General features: G+C 36.2%; 1 protein-coding gene across 5 annotated transcripts in view; it reads right to left on the minus strand.

Annotated features, from left to right (window-relative positions):
- The window catches only part of PLCB1 (phospholipase C beta 1), an 856495-nt gene that overhangs the window by 146303 nt on the left and 687570 nt on the right, over window positions 1-22622 (minus strand). For all 5 annotated transcript variants that reach the window (XM_043984633.1, XM_043984631.1, XM_043984630.1 and 2 more), the window contains 3 exons: window positions 7681-7813; window positions 5290-5343; window positions 2522-2741 (listed from right to left, as the gene is read on the minus strand). In XM_043984633.1, coding sequence (XP_043840568.1) covers window positions 2522-2741; window positions 5290-5343; window positions 7681-7813 — 407 coding nt within the window. The remainder of the gene's footprint in view (window positions 1-2521; window positions 2742-5289; window positions 5344-7680; window positions 7814-22622) is intronic.

Consider the following 22622-nt stretch of genomic DNA (forward strand, 5'->3'; position numbering starts at 1 on the left):
AAGGCATTCAGAAAATAAGTTATTCTGTAGGTTGGCAAGTATTAGAGGCAGCATTTGAACTCTGGTCTTCTGGATCTCAAGCCAAGCCTTTAGCATGCCACATTGCCAAAATGGTATGCTTGTCAAGATGCTTAGGTGCAAGTGAAGAGGTGAAGATGATTAAATAAGGACGTTGATAGAGTTTGTAGAATGTTTTAAAGAATGCAAACAAATGATCTCTAAGTGTTGGCTTTGGTTGGAATTCTGGGGTCATTTTTCTGACATTTGTATTTTTTGTACAAACACAACAGACAGGAGGGAGAAAAGGCTGACAGTATACTTCTTTTGCCACTTTAAATTCGGGCCACTCTTGGAGAGAAGAATAAGCAGCTGCCTAGGATGACCAACACACTGGACTCATATTTCTATGCTTTTCAACACAGTGACCCAACTGGAATGTTGACAGTCCATTTCCTTGGATAAACTGGCACCACACAGCCTGTTAGGGAAAGGCTCTTTTTCAAATAGGAGGAGAAAACTTGTAATTAAATGGAGAAGCTAATGTTAAGAGGCTTCTTCCCCCCTTCCAAAGTTGGGGTAAAGATTTAGCTGTAAGGGAATCAAGTTTTGTTTCAGAATTTTTTGTGAATGGTGAGAGCAGATAATGACCAGAAAAAAAAGTCTACAACTTTCATGGCTATTGAGAGGTTTTGATAGAACTAAACCCAGGGCATTTGTTTTTAATTTAGTTGGTCATTTCATATTTTTCATATGAGAGCATGGCTAACTTTCAGACTTTGTGTGACAGCATGGGACCCATTTCACCATAAACATGGTATAACAAGATTCAAAATGACATTGCTCCCCAATTATTAAACTTCCCGAGGTGGAGCACAGAAGCTTTGGCAGTAGGCAAATAACGCTTCAATTTTCAATGTCAATTTAGCAACCCAAGACCTTTAGGGCATTTGCAATATGTCCGACAATAATTCCTTCAAATTGAAACTTCAATTAGTACACAATTAATTCCACATGTGCCTCTACAAAGTGATTTAGATCACTGACAATCTTTGATTCTTTTGTGCCTTTCCATTTGTTCTTTTTCAGTACAAGGAACATTCAGGAAGTCTACTGGAAAAAAAAAAACCACAACCTGGTAATTTGTATTCTGTAGCTACAGGCCAACAGCTAGACTAATGATTTAAGGAGAATGTAATTAACTGAGGATCTCTAGCTAGAAATAAAGTGCACTTCTAAAAATGAGTTAAAAATGATAGTTTTACTTTTTAAAAAATATCTACATTTAATTTCCTAAACTGCAGGGTTGTTTTTTTAAAGCTTGAAATAAAATTTCACTTCTTAAAAAAATGTGAAGAATAACTAACTTTGAGGAAGGACATGAGTTTGAGCCATAATGAAACAACTCTTCATTGAGAGGAAACTAGATTTTTATTTCCATGTTTCTTTTCTTTTTCTTTTTTCTTTTTTTGCAGGGCAATGAGGGTTAAATGACTTGACCAGGGTCACACAGCTAGTAAATGTTAAGTGACTGAGGCCAGATTTGAACTCAGGTCCTCTCAAATCTAGGGCAAGTGCTTTATCCACTGTGCCACCTAGCTGCCCCCTGATGTTTCTTTTCAATATTGAATGTCATGAATGCTTTTGATGATGAATATTGTTTATGGAAACTGGACATAAACAGCACCACAGATTATAAATTTGCATTAAAAGTTATTAAAGTAAATAAAAAGAGTGATTAAAGTGAATTCAAAGTGCAATAGAATTCTACAAAAACTGAAAATAATCGGGAATTTATCTAGACCTTGTTATTCAAGACTAACCATTCAACTTTATCTGAAAAGCCTTTAAATTAGTTATCTAAGGTTATTGTTCCTGTTTTGCAGTTGTTGTTTCAGACTCTTCATTACCCCATTTGGGGTTTTCTTGGCAAAGATAGTGGAGTAGTTAGCCATTTCCTTCTCCAGCTCATTTTACATATGAGGAAACTGAGGCAAACTAGGTTAAATGACTTGCCCAGGATTACACAGCTAGTAAGTGTTTGAGGTTAGATTTGAATTCAGGAAGATGAGTCTTTCTGGCTCTAGTCCCAGAATTCTATCCACTGTACCATCTAGCTGCCCTAATAAATATAGGGTGCATTATTTGATCATCGTACCTCTCACTAGACACTCTTGTCCCATCAGAGGAGGCTAAACTGAGAGTGAGGAGCAGGTGATGGGAGATGGGCATGGGGTTAGAGTGGATTGTTTTCTAGCAGAATCAGAGATCTAGAACAGAAGAACCTATATCCCTCATTTTCCAGATATGACAATTGAAGCCTAGAGATTTCAAGTGATTTGCTCAAGGTCACATAGGCAGTAAGGAGACAGAAGTGGGATTGTAACATGTCCTTTGACCCTAGATTCAAAGCTCTTTCCTCTGTACCAGATTGCTTTTCCTTAGAATAAAACATCTAAGAACCTCAAGTGACTAGTCAAAGATTTTTGGTGTTAAAATAAGAAAGAACACTGATTTAACTTACTTCTTTTTGCTGTCCCTTTTTGCGTTTTTTTCTAGGGCAGCCCTCCTTCGCAAGTAATCATTTTGGATCTCATTGTACTTTGTGGTGTGCTCTTTGATGAGGTCAGTGGTTTTTTTGTGGTGTCTCTTCACAAGGTCCTTCATTTCTTTGTAATGCTTCTTCTGAAGTTTCACAAAAGACTTCTGCTGCTTCAACTCCTCAATTGTCTGGGCTTCCACATCTGCAAAAAAACCAGAACAGAGGAAGACTACAGGGACAAGTATTTTAGGAGCGTTCAACCCAACTTTACTAATGGGTCAGATTCCTTTCTGGGGGGATCCTGGGAAAGATGGGCCAATATTATTTTGCAGAATATATATATATATATATATATATATATATATGTACATATATATATATACACACTCACACACATATCTCTATCTATCTATCTATCTATCTATCTATCTATCTATCCCAGGAATTAAAATCTTTGGATAAGATAGAGGGCTGCTGTTAAAACATTCTGACTGATAATATGTGGTCCTGTCATCAGTTAATTCGTCTTAATGTTTGCATTAATTAATTAATTTTTGTTAAAAATTCACTTGAAAGACTGAAAATTAAAAAAAAACCACATCTTTTGAATAAAGCAGACAGTTTTGTGACATTAATAATAATGTACATGGAAAGATCATTAACCATAGAATGGATAATAGGTTGATACTAGAGTAATTGACATGAAAAATCCAGTCAAGGAACCAGCACCCCCAAACAGACCATTGAAGAGGTTTTCCCTCATAGGTAGAATGCACTGCTCTCTTCCATTTCTTCTAATATTTAATCCCCTTCAAGGCGAAATTTATATGTCACTTGCTATATAACAGGGCTTTACTGATCTGTTTGGTTATGTAACCTCTTATAATTTATATTTACTTATTTGTGAACACATTATATGATCTTAGGGAAATGTAGGTAGGAATTATTTTACTTTAATACTTCTGTCACCTAACATAGCACATGGTACTTAGAAAGTGGTTAATATATGGGTGGGGAAACAGTGATGAGGGTTATAAACCACCTCTGAACCCAGGACAATCCCTATCAGGAGAATGACTGCAAAGATAGGGATACTTATAAAGCTCTTTCTGTTGTTTCTGGATCAAGATAATTTGTTCTGAAATCATGAACTGAAAAATCATCTTATGGATTTGTTTGCTGGTTGTCTTAATGGTTCATCATTTTATTTCATGGTTTAAATATGTACATTATTCAAGTCTCTTTCTATAGAGAGGTTGAGGGGAAAAGCAGGTGCCTTTATTTATTGGCTCTTGGGTTTAAATTGATTTATTCTTTTTTAATGTGTGTTCTTTAAAATTTTTCATTATTACATTTTATTTTTATATCAATTTTATTTTTGAATGTATTTAAATAAATATATTCAATATAGATGCAGCTAGATAGCATAGGGGATAGAGTACTGGACCTGGAATCAGGAAGTCCTGGGTTCAACTCTGGCCTCAGACATTAATTGTGAGACATCGGTCCAGTCACTTAACCTCTGTCTGTCTTAGTTTCTTCAACTACAATATAGGCATAATAATAGTCCTATTTAAAAGCAGGGTTGTTGTGAGGATCACATGAGATATTTGTAAAGCACTTCTGTTCCTGGCACTTAGTAGACATTATTTCCTTCCTTCCCCTCCCCTATCTAGCTAGTCATTTCTTGAAAGCAGTTCAGCAAAAACAACCAAATACATCAATCTAGTATGACAGCATATACAATGTTCCCCACACAGTTTTCTCCCTGCCTGCAAAGAAAGGAGTGGGGTCGATTTTTTCACCTCACCTTTGGGGCTTAGCTTGATCATTATAAAAACAGACTGATTCTATAATTGGTTAATATCTTCTCACTGTGCAAAGTCTTAGATGTCTAACATATCCCTGTAAATCTTGGTAATCATAGGTTTACCGGTATCCACTTAAAAGTATTTGGAGTACATGAAATGTGGGCAGTACATCTATAAGACTGATGCCACAGGTATATTCATAGAATCTGGGAGTTGGAAGAGTTCTCAGACATCATTTAGCTATAATTGTTATCAAAAGCACATATGGTTCTGTGTTTCCAATTACCAACTGTTGTTAGTTCTGTAATAGGTCTATTGAGGTCACTGTGGTCAATTGTGGTTAATATTATGGTCGATAACTCATTCATGGTTATTTTGAAATTTTTATTTCAATACTTAAAGGGTTTGTGATTTCTTCTTCATTTGTACTCCCTCCTTCAGTGAAGATTGCAACTCATCTATGACTTATAGCTGGTCTTTAAGGGTTGTTATGGCCAAAAAATGAATTGTCCTATATTCAAAATTAGCTACAGTATTTAAGTCTTCATATGAAAAATAATATAGTACGTTTGGTTGGACCTGCCAGAATTTGTTTTCTGTTAATAAAAGCTTTACAAGACTACCTTCATGCTACAATAAGGTATATGAGGAAGGTTTTAATGGAACAGCATTTTAGTAATTTCTATTTGAAAACAGATGTTACTATTTAATGAGTCAATTTAATGACTATTGTGAGTCATTCCTCAGTATTTTTGTCATAGATATAATCCTTAACTGGTATTAAAACTAATGTTTATAAAGTGACAAGTTTCCTTATGACAGAGAAGAAATGTCAAGGGAATATTCAAACAAATAAAGAGAGCAGCTGGGTGGGCACACATTCATGCAAGCCTTAATAGAAAGCAAGGAACTCTGGGTATTGTCTTATTTTTACTTTACCTGTTAGAACACTCTGAATAAGATCTTCAGTTTTTGCGGGTGCTTTTACTGAGCCTAAAATTAAAGAGGAAGAAAAGGTTTGGTTTTGGTGTTTTCCAGTATAAAATATTAGTTTCCAAGCATAGGTCATTACACGGAGAATCTAGACATTGTAAACTAATACTTATTCCATGTTCACTTGTAGAGTTTGGAAACAAACCCTGGAAAACATGAAATCATGAACTCAGTTCACATGGGGTAGGAAAGAAGAGAATTTTATTGAGTGGAGCTAAATAGTTCATGCTTTCCCCCAAAATATAATATAATATTACTACTGCCACCTTTTGGCACAAATCAAAATAGCACAGTGTTGAAGTATAAAATTCTATCAGTAACCTTGGTGATTATAAATATAACCCTATATTTGTTCATGAATTCTAATGACTTAGATTTTAGATGGTACATAAATGTTTGGAGTCTATATCTGGAAAATATTTCATTTGAAAGGTGTTTTCCATTTTTATAGAGGCAACATTGTATTGCATAAAGTGATAGACCTATGGCCAGCAAGATTTAATTTCATGTTTTGCCACTGATGCTGGTGACCACAGATAATTCACCTTATCTCTCTGAGGTTCAGGAAGCTCCCTAAGGCTATAATTTAGAGATGTGTATGAATGTACCTAGGTGGAAGAGGTTCCACTGAGATAAAACCACAAGTTCTTGACATATCTAACAGGGATTGTCTTTTTTTTTTTTTTAATGAAACTAACAAATATCAAGAGATAGAAACATTAACTTTTGCAAAGACGATAGTAGTGGTGGTAACAATAACAAACATAATTCACTTTTATACCCTACAAAGCACTTCCCTAAAACAGTCTGGGAAGGTATATGTGGTACAAATGTATCCTTTTTACAGAGGAAGGATTAGAGACTCAGAAGACTGACATATTTTATTTTGAATCCTGATGCGTTTGTAAGTGGGTGACCTTTGGGCTTTTCCTACTTCACTTAATAATGCTGGTTGTTGTAGGAAATGAGGTTTGAATGCAGGAGTTCTCACTCCAGTGCTATTTGCACAATTTCAGTGAACTTCTTCATTTGTTCGTTTTCTTTGTGAGACCCGGGTCTCACTATCTTACCCAGGCTTGAAGTACAGCTGCCACTCATAGGCCAATCCTGCTGCTGAAAAGCTCCGACCTGCTCTATTTTTGACTAGGACTGGTTTGCCCTTCCTTAAACAACACATTCTTCCTTCCCTCCCCATCACCTCGAGGGCTCATTATATTGGTGGCAAACTTAGGCCAGACACCTCAGCACCATGGCTCAGAACTCTCCTGCTCTAGGGATCCACCAACCTCAGCTTCCATTTGTATGTTAGGAGAACTAAATTTACTATTTGAAGAATCTCTTTACACTTTTTGCCAGCATCTCCACCAACCAGAATCTTTTCACTAATGAAAGTAGGAGAAATAGTGTGCTGTTAATATGAGATGGAAACTGACCAGAATTATTCACTCAGTAAACATTTATTAAGCACCTACTATTTACCAGGAACTGTGCTAAGTGTTGGGGGGGGGAGGGCTGGCTAAATGTGTGAGGAAGGGCAAGGAAACCATTATCGCTGACTTATGGAAGAGAGTAATTTATAAGAAACCTAGAAAGATAGGAAGCGACCAGGTTGTGAAGAGCTTTAAATGCCATAAGGAAGAGAGATGATGGGTAGCTACTGAAATTTAATGAGTATGAGGACAACATGGGTATACTTGTACTTTAGAACTGCTTTGGCATCTTTGTGGAGGGTGTAGTAGAGTGAGAAGAGACTTGAGGGTGAGAAAACAACTGGAAGGCTATTGCCACAGTCCAGGTGGAAAGTGATAAGATGAACTACAAAGGAAAATGAAGAGAAGAGGACATATTGTAGAGATGAGGTGAAGGGGGGAATGACAAGATTTGGCAGTTGGTTGGTTGAAAAGAGAGGATAACTGAAGCCATGTTAAAAAAAGAAAAGATTTAATGAAGGATGGGGTAGCCAGATAAAGGTTCATAAAGGAAGGGGAATTTGAACTTGTCTTAGAAGGATAAGTAAGATTTGCATAGGTGGATAGGAAGAAGAAAAACATTCCAGTTGGATATGACATTACAGTGAAGTTCGGATTTGGAAATGACTGTATCTTTCTACAGCACTGCAAACCAAAACTTCAAATGCCTTACATGGTAGATGAATGACAATCTATGTTAAACCTTTTAAAAAGAGGCATAAGAAAGGCGAGTGACTTAGGCTTGTTCAGGGAATAAGTATACATTCTTCATTTATTTTTTTACTCAACAAACCATGTGGTTCCCTTACATATCACACACAATATTGAATTTCCATATGTTTTATACAAAACTTCACTTTTCAGTTACCTGGGGCTGGTTGACTGTGGACAACCTGAGATGGTGGTTTTGGGGCCAGTGATGTAGTGTGATTAACTCCATTCTCTGCCGGTGCTGGTCTGGGTTCACTCTTAGACTCTGTCGGTGTTTCCCCAAGATCAGCCTGAAAATGGAGGTATCATACATTATATTTGTCATCCTTAAAATTAAAAAAAAATATTTCTCATTTCTATCACTTTGGTCTCTGAACCAACAAGACAAGGTCACATTTTACAAAATTCGTATTAGTTCTTTGATTCTGAAAGATAAACTCTCCTTGAAAAATAGATATAATAAATTCAAAACATCACACCGCATATGTATAAATGTATGAGACATGAATAGTTGGAAACATGGAAAAGTTTTTGCCAACCATAGAAGAAATTATATAGTGTCTTCTAAATCAACTAGCATATTGCTTTGAACTAAGTAGGAACTCAATAAATATCTGTTGAATCAATTGAATGAATGAGTTTTCTCCCTAATAAAGTAGTCACCTTGGGAGGTGCTACCATTATTCAAAGGTTCAAAATTATTAATATTTTTTAGCCAAGTGTGGTGGCACACCCATGTAATTAGCAGGGAGGCTGAGTTTCATAGATTGCTTGAGATTGGTAGCTCTGAGCTGTAGTGGTCCAAGCTGAGCATGGATTCACACTGTTTAACATTAATATTGCAACTCCCTTGTTCCTCCCCTCTCTCCCGGAAGCTGATGGACACAGGAACCAGACTACTTAAGGAAAAGTAAACCAGTGCAACTTGAAAACAGAACAGGCAAATCTCCCAAGCCATTCAGAATGGGGTTGGGCCTCTAGATGGCTCTAGTACTTCTAGCCTGGTTGAAACAGGGAGATGCAATCTTAAAAAAAAAAAAATCTCTTGGGGGGCTGCTAGGTGGTGCAGTGGATAAAGCATGGGCCCTGGATTCAGGAGGACCCGAGTTCAAATCCAACCTCAAGATACTTGATACTTACTGGCTGTATGACCCTGAGCAAGTCACTTAACCCTCATTGACCTGCCAAAAAAAAATCTCTTTTAGAGTCTATGTTGCCTTTTTCTTTTGAATATTTTAATGGTGTCAAAACTCCATCCTTTGAGGAATAATTTTAGTTATTTTCTTATTTTTAAAAAAGTTAAGTCATTGGGAACCATATCTGACAAAAATGGTAGGTGATCAAACCAGATAATATAATCATTGGTAGAAAATGAGATAGGATTATAAAGTAAAGAGGCTGATTTTCCTGTGTAGGTAATTAACTCAATTTGTAGATACTTTTAAAGGACTGTTCCAAAATGGTTTGAGTAATGAAGTCACCACTTCAAAAAATATATAGTTAAAAAAAAAATATATATATATATATATATAAACACAGGAAAGCAGAAATCCTCAGTTTAAGTACCCAGACAACAATATCAAGTATTTGATAGGTCTAGTGTCCAGTCCATGAAGTGGTTCTAGTTAATGACTAACATTTATATATAGCCCTTTACTGATTTCAAAATACTGTGTATAAATAATCTCATTTGAACCTTTCAAAAACTCTCTGAAGTAGGTATTGCAGGTGATTTTACAGAGAAGGGATCCTAAGGGCCACAGAGGTAAAATGACTTGCCTAGGGTCACACAGCTAGTAAGGGTCAAATAGAAATTTGAATCCTGATCTTTATGATTTCATTTGAGCACTCTATTCACTTGCCATAATGACTTTAATTTTTGGAATAGTGATTAAAAAAACAAGAAAACCAATCCTGACTGATGTGGTTTTTTGAATGGTTTGGTTTTTACCCCCTGGTGTTTTCTAAATGGAGAGCAATCAAGCATAAAAAAACAGAAAAACTTAGTGTGAATCCATTATCTTATACACCAGACTAATAAGATACATAATTTACTTCAATAAATTTAAGGTAGATCACAGGTTCTTAACCTTTTTGGGGGGAGGGCAGGAATCATACATCCCTTTGCCAGTCTGGTAAAACCTATATAGATCCCTTCTCAGAATAATAATTTTAATACAAAAAAATACATAGAGTTATAAAAGAAACAAATTATATGGAAATGAAGATATAATTTTTTTCCTATCCAAGTTCATGGATCTACTGTTATTTAACCACCAAAATGGCATTTCTCAGGTTAAGACTCCCTAGTATTGATGTCCATTCCAATGCAACAGATTATAACTCTTTAATACCTTAGTAAATTATCGTGAGTGCTTTTGGCTAAATAAATTCATCACTTAGTGGACAATATTTTGGTACTGAGTCATCCTGCATTTATCTAGGTTGGTTTTTGGACAAGAAAGAGTGACACTGAACCCTAACTTAAAACCAAATTCTTAGGCCCTGCCATGGCTTTCACTTCAGTGGCATAGACACAGACTTTGAGAATCTGCGATCATATCTATATCCTGTTATTAATCAGCAGAGAAGGTGTTAAATGGAAAACCAGAGAAAAAAAATTCTATACAGTCTTAATGAACACCTTAGGCTCAATTTTGGGCTCTTTGCTCTAATATGAAGTTGCACTTCTTGTGGAAACATTCTTAAATGTAGCTTTTCCTCCTAAGCTATGGCGATTTACAAAGCAAATTTCCAGACCCCCTGACAGCTATATATTATCCTACATCTAGCACTGTCCCCAGCAATTCTATGTACAGTACCTCAAGCTTCCCACTGGCAATATTTACCATCCCCCCAAAACAGTGTCACCATCATACCCGTACCCCACTGAATACTACTATTGAGTCCTCTGCTCTATGTGTGTATCTATGCCTATCAATATATACACGTACATGCACATTCACATACTATATATACATATATGTATACATATATAGTTGTATATCTGCATATGGGTTTACACTATGTGTGTGTGTGTGTGTGTATATATATATATATATATATATATATATACACACACACACACATATATTCTATACTGAAAATATCACTTCTGCTTTTAAATGTTAATTGAATCCATCCATGTTTCTTATTTCCCATTGAATTCCTGGAAATGAAATTGCATGAAGCATCTTGTAAAATGTTTGAACTGAACTGCTTTTAGCCGGATGCAGTCTTAAGACCAGTACATTTCAAGTTGTATTACTTGAATAAGGCTGGCTGACCCATTACTATTAGTTTAATTTCCAGATCAAGCCTAGAAAATCTATGATTCCAAAGATCTTGGGATGTGAGATCAACTTGAAGTCTACTTGGATCTGTTACCCCAGTTTGGATACTCTAATGACTTGATTTTCAGGAGGACTGAAGTGATGAAATGGGAACAAGTAGTAAATTTTGTCAGTGGCTTAAGTTTAAATCCTAGTTCGGCCACATATCATCTCTAGGACCTTGGGGAAGTGATTTGATCTCTATGGGCCTCAGTTTCCTAATTTATAAAACCATGGAAATAGAGTACATGCCTTCTAAGGTCCCATCCAGTTATATATCTATGATCCCATGTTCAATACTGTTTTCTGGGTTTGAGAGTTAGTTTTACTGCCCCCAAGGAAAAACTGCTATTGGAAACTATGGCCTATAACCTATCTCAATATAAAAAGTCTAAAAAGAAAAAAAGTAGATGCTTGGAAATGTAATAAACAAAGGAATTTTCTAGTCACATTATTTAGCTCTGGGATTGTCCTTAGAATGAACAGCTTAAGATAAAATGGAAAACAATGAGGTTATCTATTCTAATAAGCCAATTCTTCATTTTGCAATCTAATTTGCAACCATTTCATGTAGTTGTTTGCTCATGGGTACCCAAAATTACTTCTCTAAGAAACTCAAAGAAGGAGTCAAACTCAAGGTGAGAACAAATAACCAATTGTGCCTATCTAGCAATTTAATCTTGTGATAACAAGTACAATATGCTCTTTATCATATATAAGTCATAATGATGGAGAGGTCTGAAGAAATTATATTCCCATAGAGAAACTCAACGCAGAAAATTTTTCTTAATCCATCAGGCATTCTATCCTCACATTTAAAACAAACAAAAAACCCTGAAATACTATTTTACAAGACTGAAATATATTCTGCAAAAATAATTGATCATATTAGCTAGGAGAACACAAATTTATATCATGGCAAATTTAAAGAAGCCATGGGAATATTGTCTGACTAATGATAGAGTGATTAGTTTGGGGAATTTGACAACATAATTCAGGTAAAAGGTATTGTTGATATTTATTAATATCATTACTGATTAATACAAATCAGTAATTAAGCACCTATCATGTTCACAGCACTATGAAGATATAGAGAAGTATTCCCTACTCTCAAGGAGTTATAAATCTAATTGAAAAGATTCTTAGAAAAATTATAAAAGACTTAAAGATTTGCAACATATTTTCCTTACAACCCTGTAAAGTTAGCAGTGTCATTATAATGATTTTATAGATGTGGAAACTGAACTCTGAGAGGTTAATTGACTCACCCATGACCATGTTTAGAAATAGTACTATGGGGGGCAGCTAGGTGGCCCAGTGGATAGAGCACTAGCCCTGGATTCAGGAGGACCTGAGTTCAAATCCGGCCTCAGGCACTTAACACTTACTAGCTGTGTGACCTGGACAAGTCACTTAACCCCAATTGCCTCACCAAAAAAAAAAGAAAGAAAGAAAGAAAGAAAGAAAGAAAGAAAGAAAGAAAGAAAGAAAGAAAGAAAGAAAGAAAGAAAGAAAGAAAGAAAAGAAAAAAAGAAATAGTACTATGAATTCTTGCTTTTCTTGTCCTTGTCCATTCAAAAGAGACAAATCTGAAATCATCCTCTGAGTGCTATTTGGAGTTATAGAACTGAGTTGGATTGAAACCCAGATATCCTGACACCATGTCCAATGATCAAATCAATATCAAGGAATAAACGCAATTATTTGTGAAGTACTTAGTATAGCACCTGCACATAGTAGATTTTTAGTCCTTTCCCCTTCTCTAATTCCAGTGGTCTATTTATTTGGTTATTCCACCATTCAAGATAAGTTAGATACTGAGAAAAAAGATAAATAACTATGATATACATCTTATATTGAATACCACATGAATGGTACAGATAAATATTATACACAGGGTATTGAAATAGTTTTAGTACAGTTTTAAGATATTATAATATCACATTCCACTAAGAATTTTGGGATATCCTGAGTTCAGTGTGGGTTGAAATCAGAAAAGATTTTATAAGGCACCCTAGAAGGCTCTATAAGGGAGCTGGAACCTGACATGGTCCTTGAAGGATAGAGAGGGTTTTGATATGTATAAAATAAAGTAGAATGAATTCTAGAAAGGAGAAGATTGACAAGAGCAAATGGGAAATACAGACATGGTGGCTCATGCCTGAAATTTCTGCTACTAGGGAGGCTGAGGCTGGTGGTTCTCTTGAGCTTGGCAATCCTAAACTGCAGGAAGAACAAATCTGATCAGGTACCCACAATAAGTCTGGCACTAATACGGCAAGCTTCAAGAAATGACAGGTCACCAGGATGCCCAAGGAGGGACAAACCAGTCTGGGCTAGAAAGAAGACAGGTCAAAGTTTCTTGTCAATCAGGATCAGTCCTATTAGTCACTGCACTTCCAGTTTGGACAATGGGGAAACACAATCTTAAACCAACCAAACAAACAGAGCAAATAGGAAAAGCAAGAATTATGTCTGTAGAGCAGAGTTTCTAAAAGTGTGTTCCAAGAGGCCCCAAAAGTCACTGACAACTTTTCCAGAGGTCTGTGAAATAAAAACTATTTTTGTAATAATACTAAGATGTCTTAATCTCTAATACAGCAAATATTGATAGATGTAACCCCATACCGACAAAAGTACTTTGGGGGTCTGCAATAATTTTTAAGAGTATAAAGGGTCCTGAGACCCAAAAGTTTCAGAATTGCTGAATTTGAGAAAAATAAATTGACTCCAGGCATTCTGAGCCCTGTAATAGGTTCATTATCTCTGCTCACCTTTTCCATGTATATATTTTAGTTACTCAAAACCTTAGAATGTCTTTCAAGAGATGAACCATGGAATGGTTCATTTTTTTTTATCTCCTTCTGACCTCCAAAGTGGGGAAGAGATATTTATTAGTACTGCCAGGTTTGAGTAATTTACAAATATTATCTCATATGAACCTCAAAACAACTTTGCTGAAGTCTAAACTGGGCACATCTTTATACAGAACAGAGAAGCTAAATAGGAATGGAGCAGTTTCATCTTTTCTCTGTCACATTCACCCCAAATGGCAATACTATACCATCTCAATATTCCTTTTCTTCCCCTATATGGCAAGCCAAAGAACACACAACACCTTCTTTATTTTGTTTAGTTTACTCTGCCGAACTCATTTCATTCTGACCTTTAAATATTTTTCAAAGCACTTTGTAGATATTCTTCTAGGAACATTCTAAGCTTTGGTGTTCCTCTTTAGTTGTCTGTCGTTGCTTCCATCTTTTGTACAGTCTTTGAAAAAAAAGTCTAATTTGGTTTACAAGGGAAAATGATGAAGAGATCATAAATAAAAACCCTAGAGAGACCTTAAGGGCCATCCAGTCCCTTCATTTTACTAATAAGAAAATTGAGGTCCAGTTAAAGTTACGTACCTTGCCTTACTTAATTCATAGAGATAGTGGCTTTGCTATTATTTTTCTCTATACCTATAACCTTTTCGTGGTTCCTGTTTACCCTTTCTCTTCAATATTATTTCCTTTTTTGACTTCAGAATTTCCTTCTATAGAACTTCCAATGCCACTTGGATGATAGTTTTAGTTCATGGGATACTTATGCTTTCTCTGAATCTTTTCAAATGACCTCTCCCCCAACGTGGCATATAGTGACACATGTCAGAATAGACCCCGCTTTCCTGGCTTTTTGTAGCACAAATTCTAAGATAAAATAAGGAATAATCAAAGATCCCCATGACTCTAATAATACATGTACATTTCAGGTTGGTGATCCCTTTCCTGAATGACTTACATTTTCATCTTTCTTTCTAGTGGTATATTCCAATGAAAAGATCATTTCTCTTTCTACTTCTGTTTACCTCTGCTCAAATGCTCTCCTCCATGACTGTTTTCTGGATTTCATCACATGAAGATATCTTTTTAAACTACTATGCTACTCTGCTCTTCTCTCCTTCCCTATTCTGTTCCTTTTGGATAAATTATATCCTTTCAGAGCTCAATTCTTGTCCTGTATCTTATCACTCTAAGTATCAGCAACACTTTCAAGTAATACTCTTTACTTTAGTTCCCTAATCTACTGCCTGTTCTTTGAACATTAAATTTAGACATCTGAAGCCATGAGATTTTTTTTTTTTTTTGCCAAACCTTTCCTTGAATTTTGATTCCAGTGAATTTCTGGGGTAAGGCATATGCACAGAATACAATAGTAGAGGCTAGAGAATCTTCCTCCAGGAAAGGGGTGGAAAACATGGAACAAAAGGGCCCTGGAAACTAGTCAGTAATTGGTTCCTTTCAGCAAAACTTTTAGTTAGGAGAAGGTTTTTTGTTCTTTTAATTTCCTGCATAACCAAAGCTGGGGGTGTGTTCTAAAAGGCTGGAGTTTGTCTCACTCTTCACTCTCAAACATCTCTTTGACTCTTTGGGCCATCTCCCCTCCAAAACCATGTGGGGCTCTGCAAGTAGTAGCTGGGTTTTTTTTTTTGAGGGGCAATGGGGTTTAAGTGACTTGCCCAGAGTTACACAGCTAGTAATTGTCAAGTGTCTGAGACTGAATTTAAACTCAGGTCCTCCTGAATCCAGGGCCAGCGCTTTATCCACTGCACCACCTAGCTGCCCCGTAGCCTGGGATTTTTGTCTGCCTTGGCATTTGTTCTTTAGTTTTTGGTGAGCAGAGAGTGATGTCCATATGTCCCGATGTCCAGGTTATTCAGCTACCTCAACTTCATTGCTCAGTGGAGCAAAGAGTGACCCTTTCCAAATGACCATCGGGATAATTCCTTGTGATGGTTGAAAGGAGGACTCATCTTCTAGTCATGCCTCATCTGGACATAAACTTGGTGGAACCAATGTTATGTGGAAATTATGATAAGAATGATCTCACTCTCCATAGATACTGAGCTGGCATAGGGGAAAGTGTGTCCTGCAATTTTGGGAGGGGGAAATAATTTGCACATCTGCTCTTGCTTATAACTTAGAAGTAAATATCAGTTTGTAAAAGATAATGGAAGTTAAAGGGTTAAATGAAAAATAAAACCTTGCACTTTAAAGTATGGGGAACACAGAAGAGGGGGCTTGAGACAAGAGACATACCTCCAAATCCCTCAGAGTACCCTAGGACTCTATGGGGAATATGTAGCTGGCCTGGCTCTGATATAATGACCCACAGTACCCTTGCTACACTGAGCAATTCCAATCACTCTAGCTCTTTGAGGATTTCTAGCTGAATGGATATTCATTGGCACTTTTCTCCCCCACCTTCCTTCCTTTTAAATTTAAAGAAATCTTGGTTACATCAAGGTGTGAGGCAAAATCTCTTTCCCAGACTTTTCAGATTTTATGTGGCAACATTAACATACAGAAATACCTGGCAGAGACAATGACCTTGTTTTTTGGGCATAGAATATCACTGTACCAGGGGCAGCTAGGTGGCGCAGCATTGCCCCACAAAAAAAAAAAAAAGAACATCACTGTACCTTCTTCCATTTTCATGGAGAAGTGAGATACAATCTGAAGTGAGAACTAGGGAAACCATGAATACCAGTACTGTTTTGTAGTACTGGGAAAATGATTGTTGCTTGAATTATGGCCTGGCCTCAAGGCATGCAAATTCACAAAATCTATTTATCAGTTGACAAAATTAAGGTAAGGAAACTGACCAAGGGCACCCAGATCCATACCAGAAAGGGAAATATGGGGAAAGAAAACATATGAGGTATCTGCTAGCTTCCTTGCTTTGGAGGACTAATACTTGGGGGACTAGAGGAAGATCATTAACCAGCATAGAGAGCCAAGAAGAACTGGTCCAAATATATAAAATGAAAACTGAAAAAGTAGAGTTACAAAAAGTGAGGAGAAGAGAGAGTATCTCTATAGTTGTTCATAGAACATAGTCATATGCTTACAACTAAAAAAGATTAGAGAGAATAATATCTATCGTCACAGACTCTTATAAAGAAAACAACTCGGGCCGTTTCTGCACAAAGCTACTAAAAATTCATTGTTTTGCCTGATCTTCATATAAGTACTGGTATTTCACATGATGTTCAAGAAATAATGGCTGTTTAATAAACATTTGTTGACTTAATATTATTGTTTATCAACTAGAGAAATTAATTAACCAATTAATTTCAATTCTTTAGTTAAAAATTAACATGTAGGCACTATTTTAAAAAGTTTCCCCTTTGTTCTTATATCCAATTTCCTTATGTCATGGGGAGAATGGGGTAGAGGGTTTGGGGTCCTTAGGAATTCCTCTTTAAAGAATTACACCTTCTTGCACACAAAAGCAGTTAGAATAAGATGGTAGTTTATTTAGAGGAAGGGGAAGGGAAGGGAAACCATGAAAGAAGTCCTTGGACTACTCATGGGGAGAAGGCATGGCCCAGAGTGTGGCTCTGAGATTTCCTTGAGCAGGAGACTGGCAGGTACTTTTATAGAGGACTGATGGGGGTGACCATCTGACTGTGGAAAGTTCCTTTAGTAAGGGAGGATCATCTCCCACTGGTGGTGGCTGGAGCAATTGGGTGAGGGGTGGCTGCAGATCTCTGAAGCCATCTCCTCAGGACACAAAGGAAGCAGCCACACCTAAACTTATCTCCCCAGGGTTGAGGGAGACTAGAATGAAGGGTGGAGGTCCAGAAGCTAGCTCAGTCAGATCTGGTTCCACTTATCTCTTTAGGTGTGTCTGTCCTTTGGTTTAGTTTCTCAAGGAGAAGGTTCTTTGATGTGCCCCAGCCCCAGAGAACTTCTGGGGTGCTATGGGCCCATAACACTTAAATGTTTTTTACAAAGATATTGACTTTATCAAAAATAGTGCAATTGGGGCAGCTAGGTGGCGCAGTGGATAAAGCACCGGTCCTGGATTCAGGAGTACCTGAGTTCAAATCCGGCCTCAGACACTTAACACTTACTAGCTGTGTGACCCTGGGTAGGTCACTTAACCCCAATTGCCTCACTAAAAAAAAAAAAAAACAAAAAAAAAAACCCAGTGCAATTAATCCATATTCTCAAACGAAAAAAATATAACAATATATCATATGTAATACAATAATAATGATGATGATGATTATCAATAAGCATTTATTGAGTGCTTACAATATGGTTACTTAATGTAGCCACTGTGATAGGCACTAAGGATAAAAAAGATGTTGGATATAGTCTTTGCCTTTCAGGGACTTTATGTCGAGCTGAGAATATGGCACATGTACATACGTCTGAAACCAAAATTTGAACTCAGGTCTTCTTGACTTCAGGTCCAGTACTCTATCCACTGTGCCACCCAGTTGCCTCTAATATTTAAAATCTTTAAATGGGAAAGAAATTTTGTTTAAAAATATAGGCATCTGAATAGTGCAGTAATGTTGGAACCGAAATCAGGAAGAAGAGTTCAAATTTGTCCTTGGACACTTATTACCTGTGTAACTCCCCAAAAAGTCATGTAACGTCTCTCTCAGTTTTCCATCTCTACAATGGGGGTAATAATAGGACCTATTTCCCAAGGTTCTTGTGAGGGTAAAATGAGATAACAAATATGTACTTTGTAAACCTTAAAGTGCTGTACAAATGCTAATTGTTATTATTATTACTAATAATACAAATGAATCATGCCTTTGCCCTTTCCTGATCAGATATTATAACGTATTGCTTTTTCCCTTTAAAAAAGCCTGAGTACAACTATTCCTTTTTTCTTTTTTTGTGGGGCAATGGCAGTTAAGTGACTTGCCCAGGGTCACAGGCTAGTAAGTGTCGAGTGTCTGAGGCTGGATTTGAACTTATGTCCTCCTGAGTCCAGGGCCGTTGCTCTACAACTAGCTGCCCCACAACTATTCCTTTTAAAATCTGTCTTAAATTTCCAGATTATGGTGTATGAATATGTTAATGTGTGTGCTTATGTGTATTTAAACGGGATTTATATTCCACCTCTTCTAAGTTAAACATAATTAATAAATTTAAAAAAAAATAAGAGCAGAATATAGAACCTCCAACCAGAACAGAATTACTGGCAGGAGCCCTGAAATCTACAAGATAGAGAGAAACCCTCAGTCCCTGGATTGTAAAGCTGAGTGAAAACATTTGTTTCATCATTAAAGGTAATTTTTGTTTAATTCCTCTTGAGTAAACCATGCTGTGGTAAATAATGCCCCTCCAATCTTCCTACCCTGTTGTCCACTGACAGTGAGCCCAAAGTGAGCCCAAAGGCTCACATGGGGTTTTTTTTGGGTGTATTTTTGAGGAGCTATTTTTTTTTCCCTAAGGGAATGAAGTTAATAAGTTATTACATGGTTTGACTTCTTCATTTGTGGATTTTTCTTTATCACCTTGTCAAGGTTAATATACATGCTCATTCCTTTAGTTCCCTTTCCTTAAATCTGAAAACAATCCATCTTCCAAAGAGATGAAGTGAGTTGCAACATTTCTAAAAGAAAAACATCCTCTTTCTCCTCCTACCCCCTGTCCCAGCTACTTGAGTTATAATTTAGAAATGGGGATAAGCTGTTATTCCTTCATGGTTCTTTTTAGGTGGAAGTTTTCTTTTATAAAGACTAGAAAATAGCTAATACACCTAATCTAGCATCTTTCTTAGTGTTAAATCCCTAAAAAACACACTGTGCCAAGTTTCATTATAGTGTGATTTAAGGAGAAAAAGCATAAATAAAATTCAGAAAATATGGAAGTCCTTTATGAGTTTTCCACTGGAAATGTACGATGACACTGAACTTGCTCTCCACAAGGGGGCCAGATTTACAGTCTTAGAGTTGGAAGGGACCACAGAGTCATTTATTCCAACATGAACATGAACATGAATCTCTCTGCACCATAAAAGGATTCATCCAACTTTTGCTTTATGATATTCACTGAAAGGAAAATCTACTACCACTTGAGGCAGCCCATTCCACTTTTTAGCTCTAACTTTTAGGTTGTTTTTCCTTCCACGAAGCCTTCATTTGATTCTTATTATAAGAAATGCCTTATAATGAAGTCCTTTTGAACTTTAAATAATGGAATCCAGTTGAATGAAATTTGGGCTGCCACATACTGAATTTTCTCCATGGCCAGTAGGGAAGTTCCAGAACATTTTGTACAGTTACTGAAAGATAAATATATATATATATATATATATATATATATATATATATATATATATATATATATATATATATATATATATAGCTTACAAGAAGGCTCTAAGAAGCAATCCTTGATTCATCCTAGACCATTTCTAACAATTTCCAGTATCAAAGTCACATGAAAACCATTCAAGCATGTTAATCCAAAAGTTTTATGCTTCAATAAAAGTGAATATTTAACCCAATTTAACTTTAGCTCTAATGATCAGATATTTTGCAATGGTTTGATTCAAGTTTTGAATCACAAGTTGCACTCCTATCTTCAAACCTAGCTCAGCCTATGTATGGATCCTTGACCTCCTTCTCAACCTCTGGCTAAGAAGTCTTGTTTTTTTTTTTTTTAGGGTTTTTTTTTTAATCATTGGAGTATTTTATTTTATTTTTGTTTTTTTTTAAGTATTTTATTATCTTCTAGTTACATGCAGAGATTGTTCTCAACATATGCTTTCATAAGATTTCTAGTTTCAAATTTTTCTCCCTTGCCCCTACCCAAGACAGGAAGCAATCTGATATAAGTTCTATATGTACAATCACATTAAACATATTTCTGCATTAGTCATGGTGTGAAAAAAAGAATTAGAGCAAAAGGGAAAAACCTCAAAAAAAAAAAACAAATAGTATGGTTCAATCTGCATCTAGATGCCATGGTTTTTTTTTTTCTTTTTTGTTTTTTTCTAGATTTGGAGAGCATTTTCCATCATGAGTCCTTTGGAACTATCTTGGACCAATGTATTGCTGAGAAGAGTCAAGTCTATCACAGTTGATCAACACACAATGTTGTTGATACTGTGTACAATGTTCTCCTGGTTCTGCTCATCTCAACATCAGTTCATGCAAGTCCTTCCAGGTTTCTCTGAAATCCACCTGCTCATCATTTCTTATAGCACAATAGTATTCCATTACATTCATATACCACAACTTGTTCAACCATTCTCCAGTTGATGGGCACCCCCTCAATTTCCAATTCCTTGCCACCACAAAAAGAGCAGGTATACATATTTTTGTACACGTGGTTCCATTTCCCTATTTTATGATCTCTTTGGGAAAAAGACCTAATAGTGGTATTGCAGGGTCAAAGGGTATGCACAGCTTTATAGCCCTTTGGGCACAGTTCCAAATTGCTCTCCAGAATGGTTGGATCAGTTCACAGCTCCACCAACAATGCATTAATGTTCCAATTTTTCTACAGCTTCTCCAACATTTATTATTTTCCTTTTTTTTTTTTTGGTCATATTAGCCAATCTGATAGGTGTGAGGTAGTACCTCAGAATTGTTTTAATTTGCATTTCTCTAATTAATAGTAATTTAGAGCATTTTTTCATATGGCAATAGATATCTTTGATTGCTAAGAAGTCTTTTTGCAATGATAAGGCATCCATCTTTAATTTCTCTTCCTCTAATTGAACAACTAATTCCAATAACCCTCATTTCAGGAAGTTTTTGTGCCAGTCATTCTCACCCCAAACCTAACTCAACCTATGACTTCCCTGACTACTTCTTAACTTTGCCTCTCAGTGGGTAGGTAGTTCTTCCTCTTATACTCTTGCTTTTCCATTCCTTTTTATGTGATACCTTCTTCTATTAGATCATAAGGTCATTTAGGGTATGTAATTTTTTTTTCTTTTGTTGTATTTGTATTCCCAGAACTCAGCAGTGCCTGGTATAGAATACACACTTAAATGCTCACTTTATCCATGCATCCATGCATCTATCTATCTATCTATCTATCTATCTATCTATCTATCTATCTATCTATCTATCTATCTATCTATCTATCTATCTATCTATCTATCATCTTAATCTCATTGAGAGCCTGGACTGTCTTTTGCTTGTCTTTGCTTTTTGTCCCCTTACACGAAGCCTTCATTTGATTCTTATTGTAAGAAATGCCTTATAATTGCTTTTGCTCTGTGCTTATCACAGTGCCTAGGACATAGCGGACACTTAATAAATGTTTTTTTACTTGACATATGATAACTCTCTACATGAAAGACTATATTTTCATTACTATGAAAAGAAATAACAAATTAAAAGACCACAGAAGCCATATCAAAAATATTTAAAGACACCTTCAACTTTCCCTATATCCCCTAAAGGCTCAGTGCATGAAATTTACTAGTTATAGTTGTATAATATTATATTTGGGTTCAGAAAATCAACCTCATAAGCACATTGTGGGGGGAAGTGTGGTTAGTTATCATTTCATCTGTAAAAGATCTAGGGATTTTGGTGGACTATGAACTCAGTATGAGGCCATAGTATAACATGGCATCCAAGAAAAGTAGTAACATTTTAGAATTCATTAAGAGAAGACCAACCAGGGAGGTAATGGTCCTGTTATAATTTGTGCTGATCACACTACATCTGGATAATTGTGGTCAATTATGGGTGTCCTATTTTAGGAAGGATATGAATACATTGGATAGAACCCACAGGAAGACAACTAGGATCAATGAATTATCAGCAAATATTTATTAAGCTCTTATTATATTCAAGGAATGAATCAGTGAAAAGCCTTTAGGAAATGCTTCAAGAGAACACTTAAGGCGGAGCCAAGATGGCAGAGAGGAAGCAGCAAGCTGCCTGAGCTCTCCTTCTGTTCCCTCAAAATGAACATTAAATCAAGCCTCTGGACGGATTCTGAAACTA

This window comes from Dromiciops gliroides, chromosome 2, assembly GCF_019393635.1.
Source record: "Dromiciops gliroides isolate mDroGli1 chromosome 2, mDroGli1.pri, whole genome shotgun sequence".
NCBI lineage: Eukaryota > Metazoa > Chordata > Mammalia > Microbiotheria > Microbiotheriidae > Dromiciops > Dromiciops gliroides.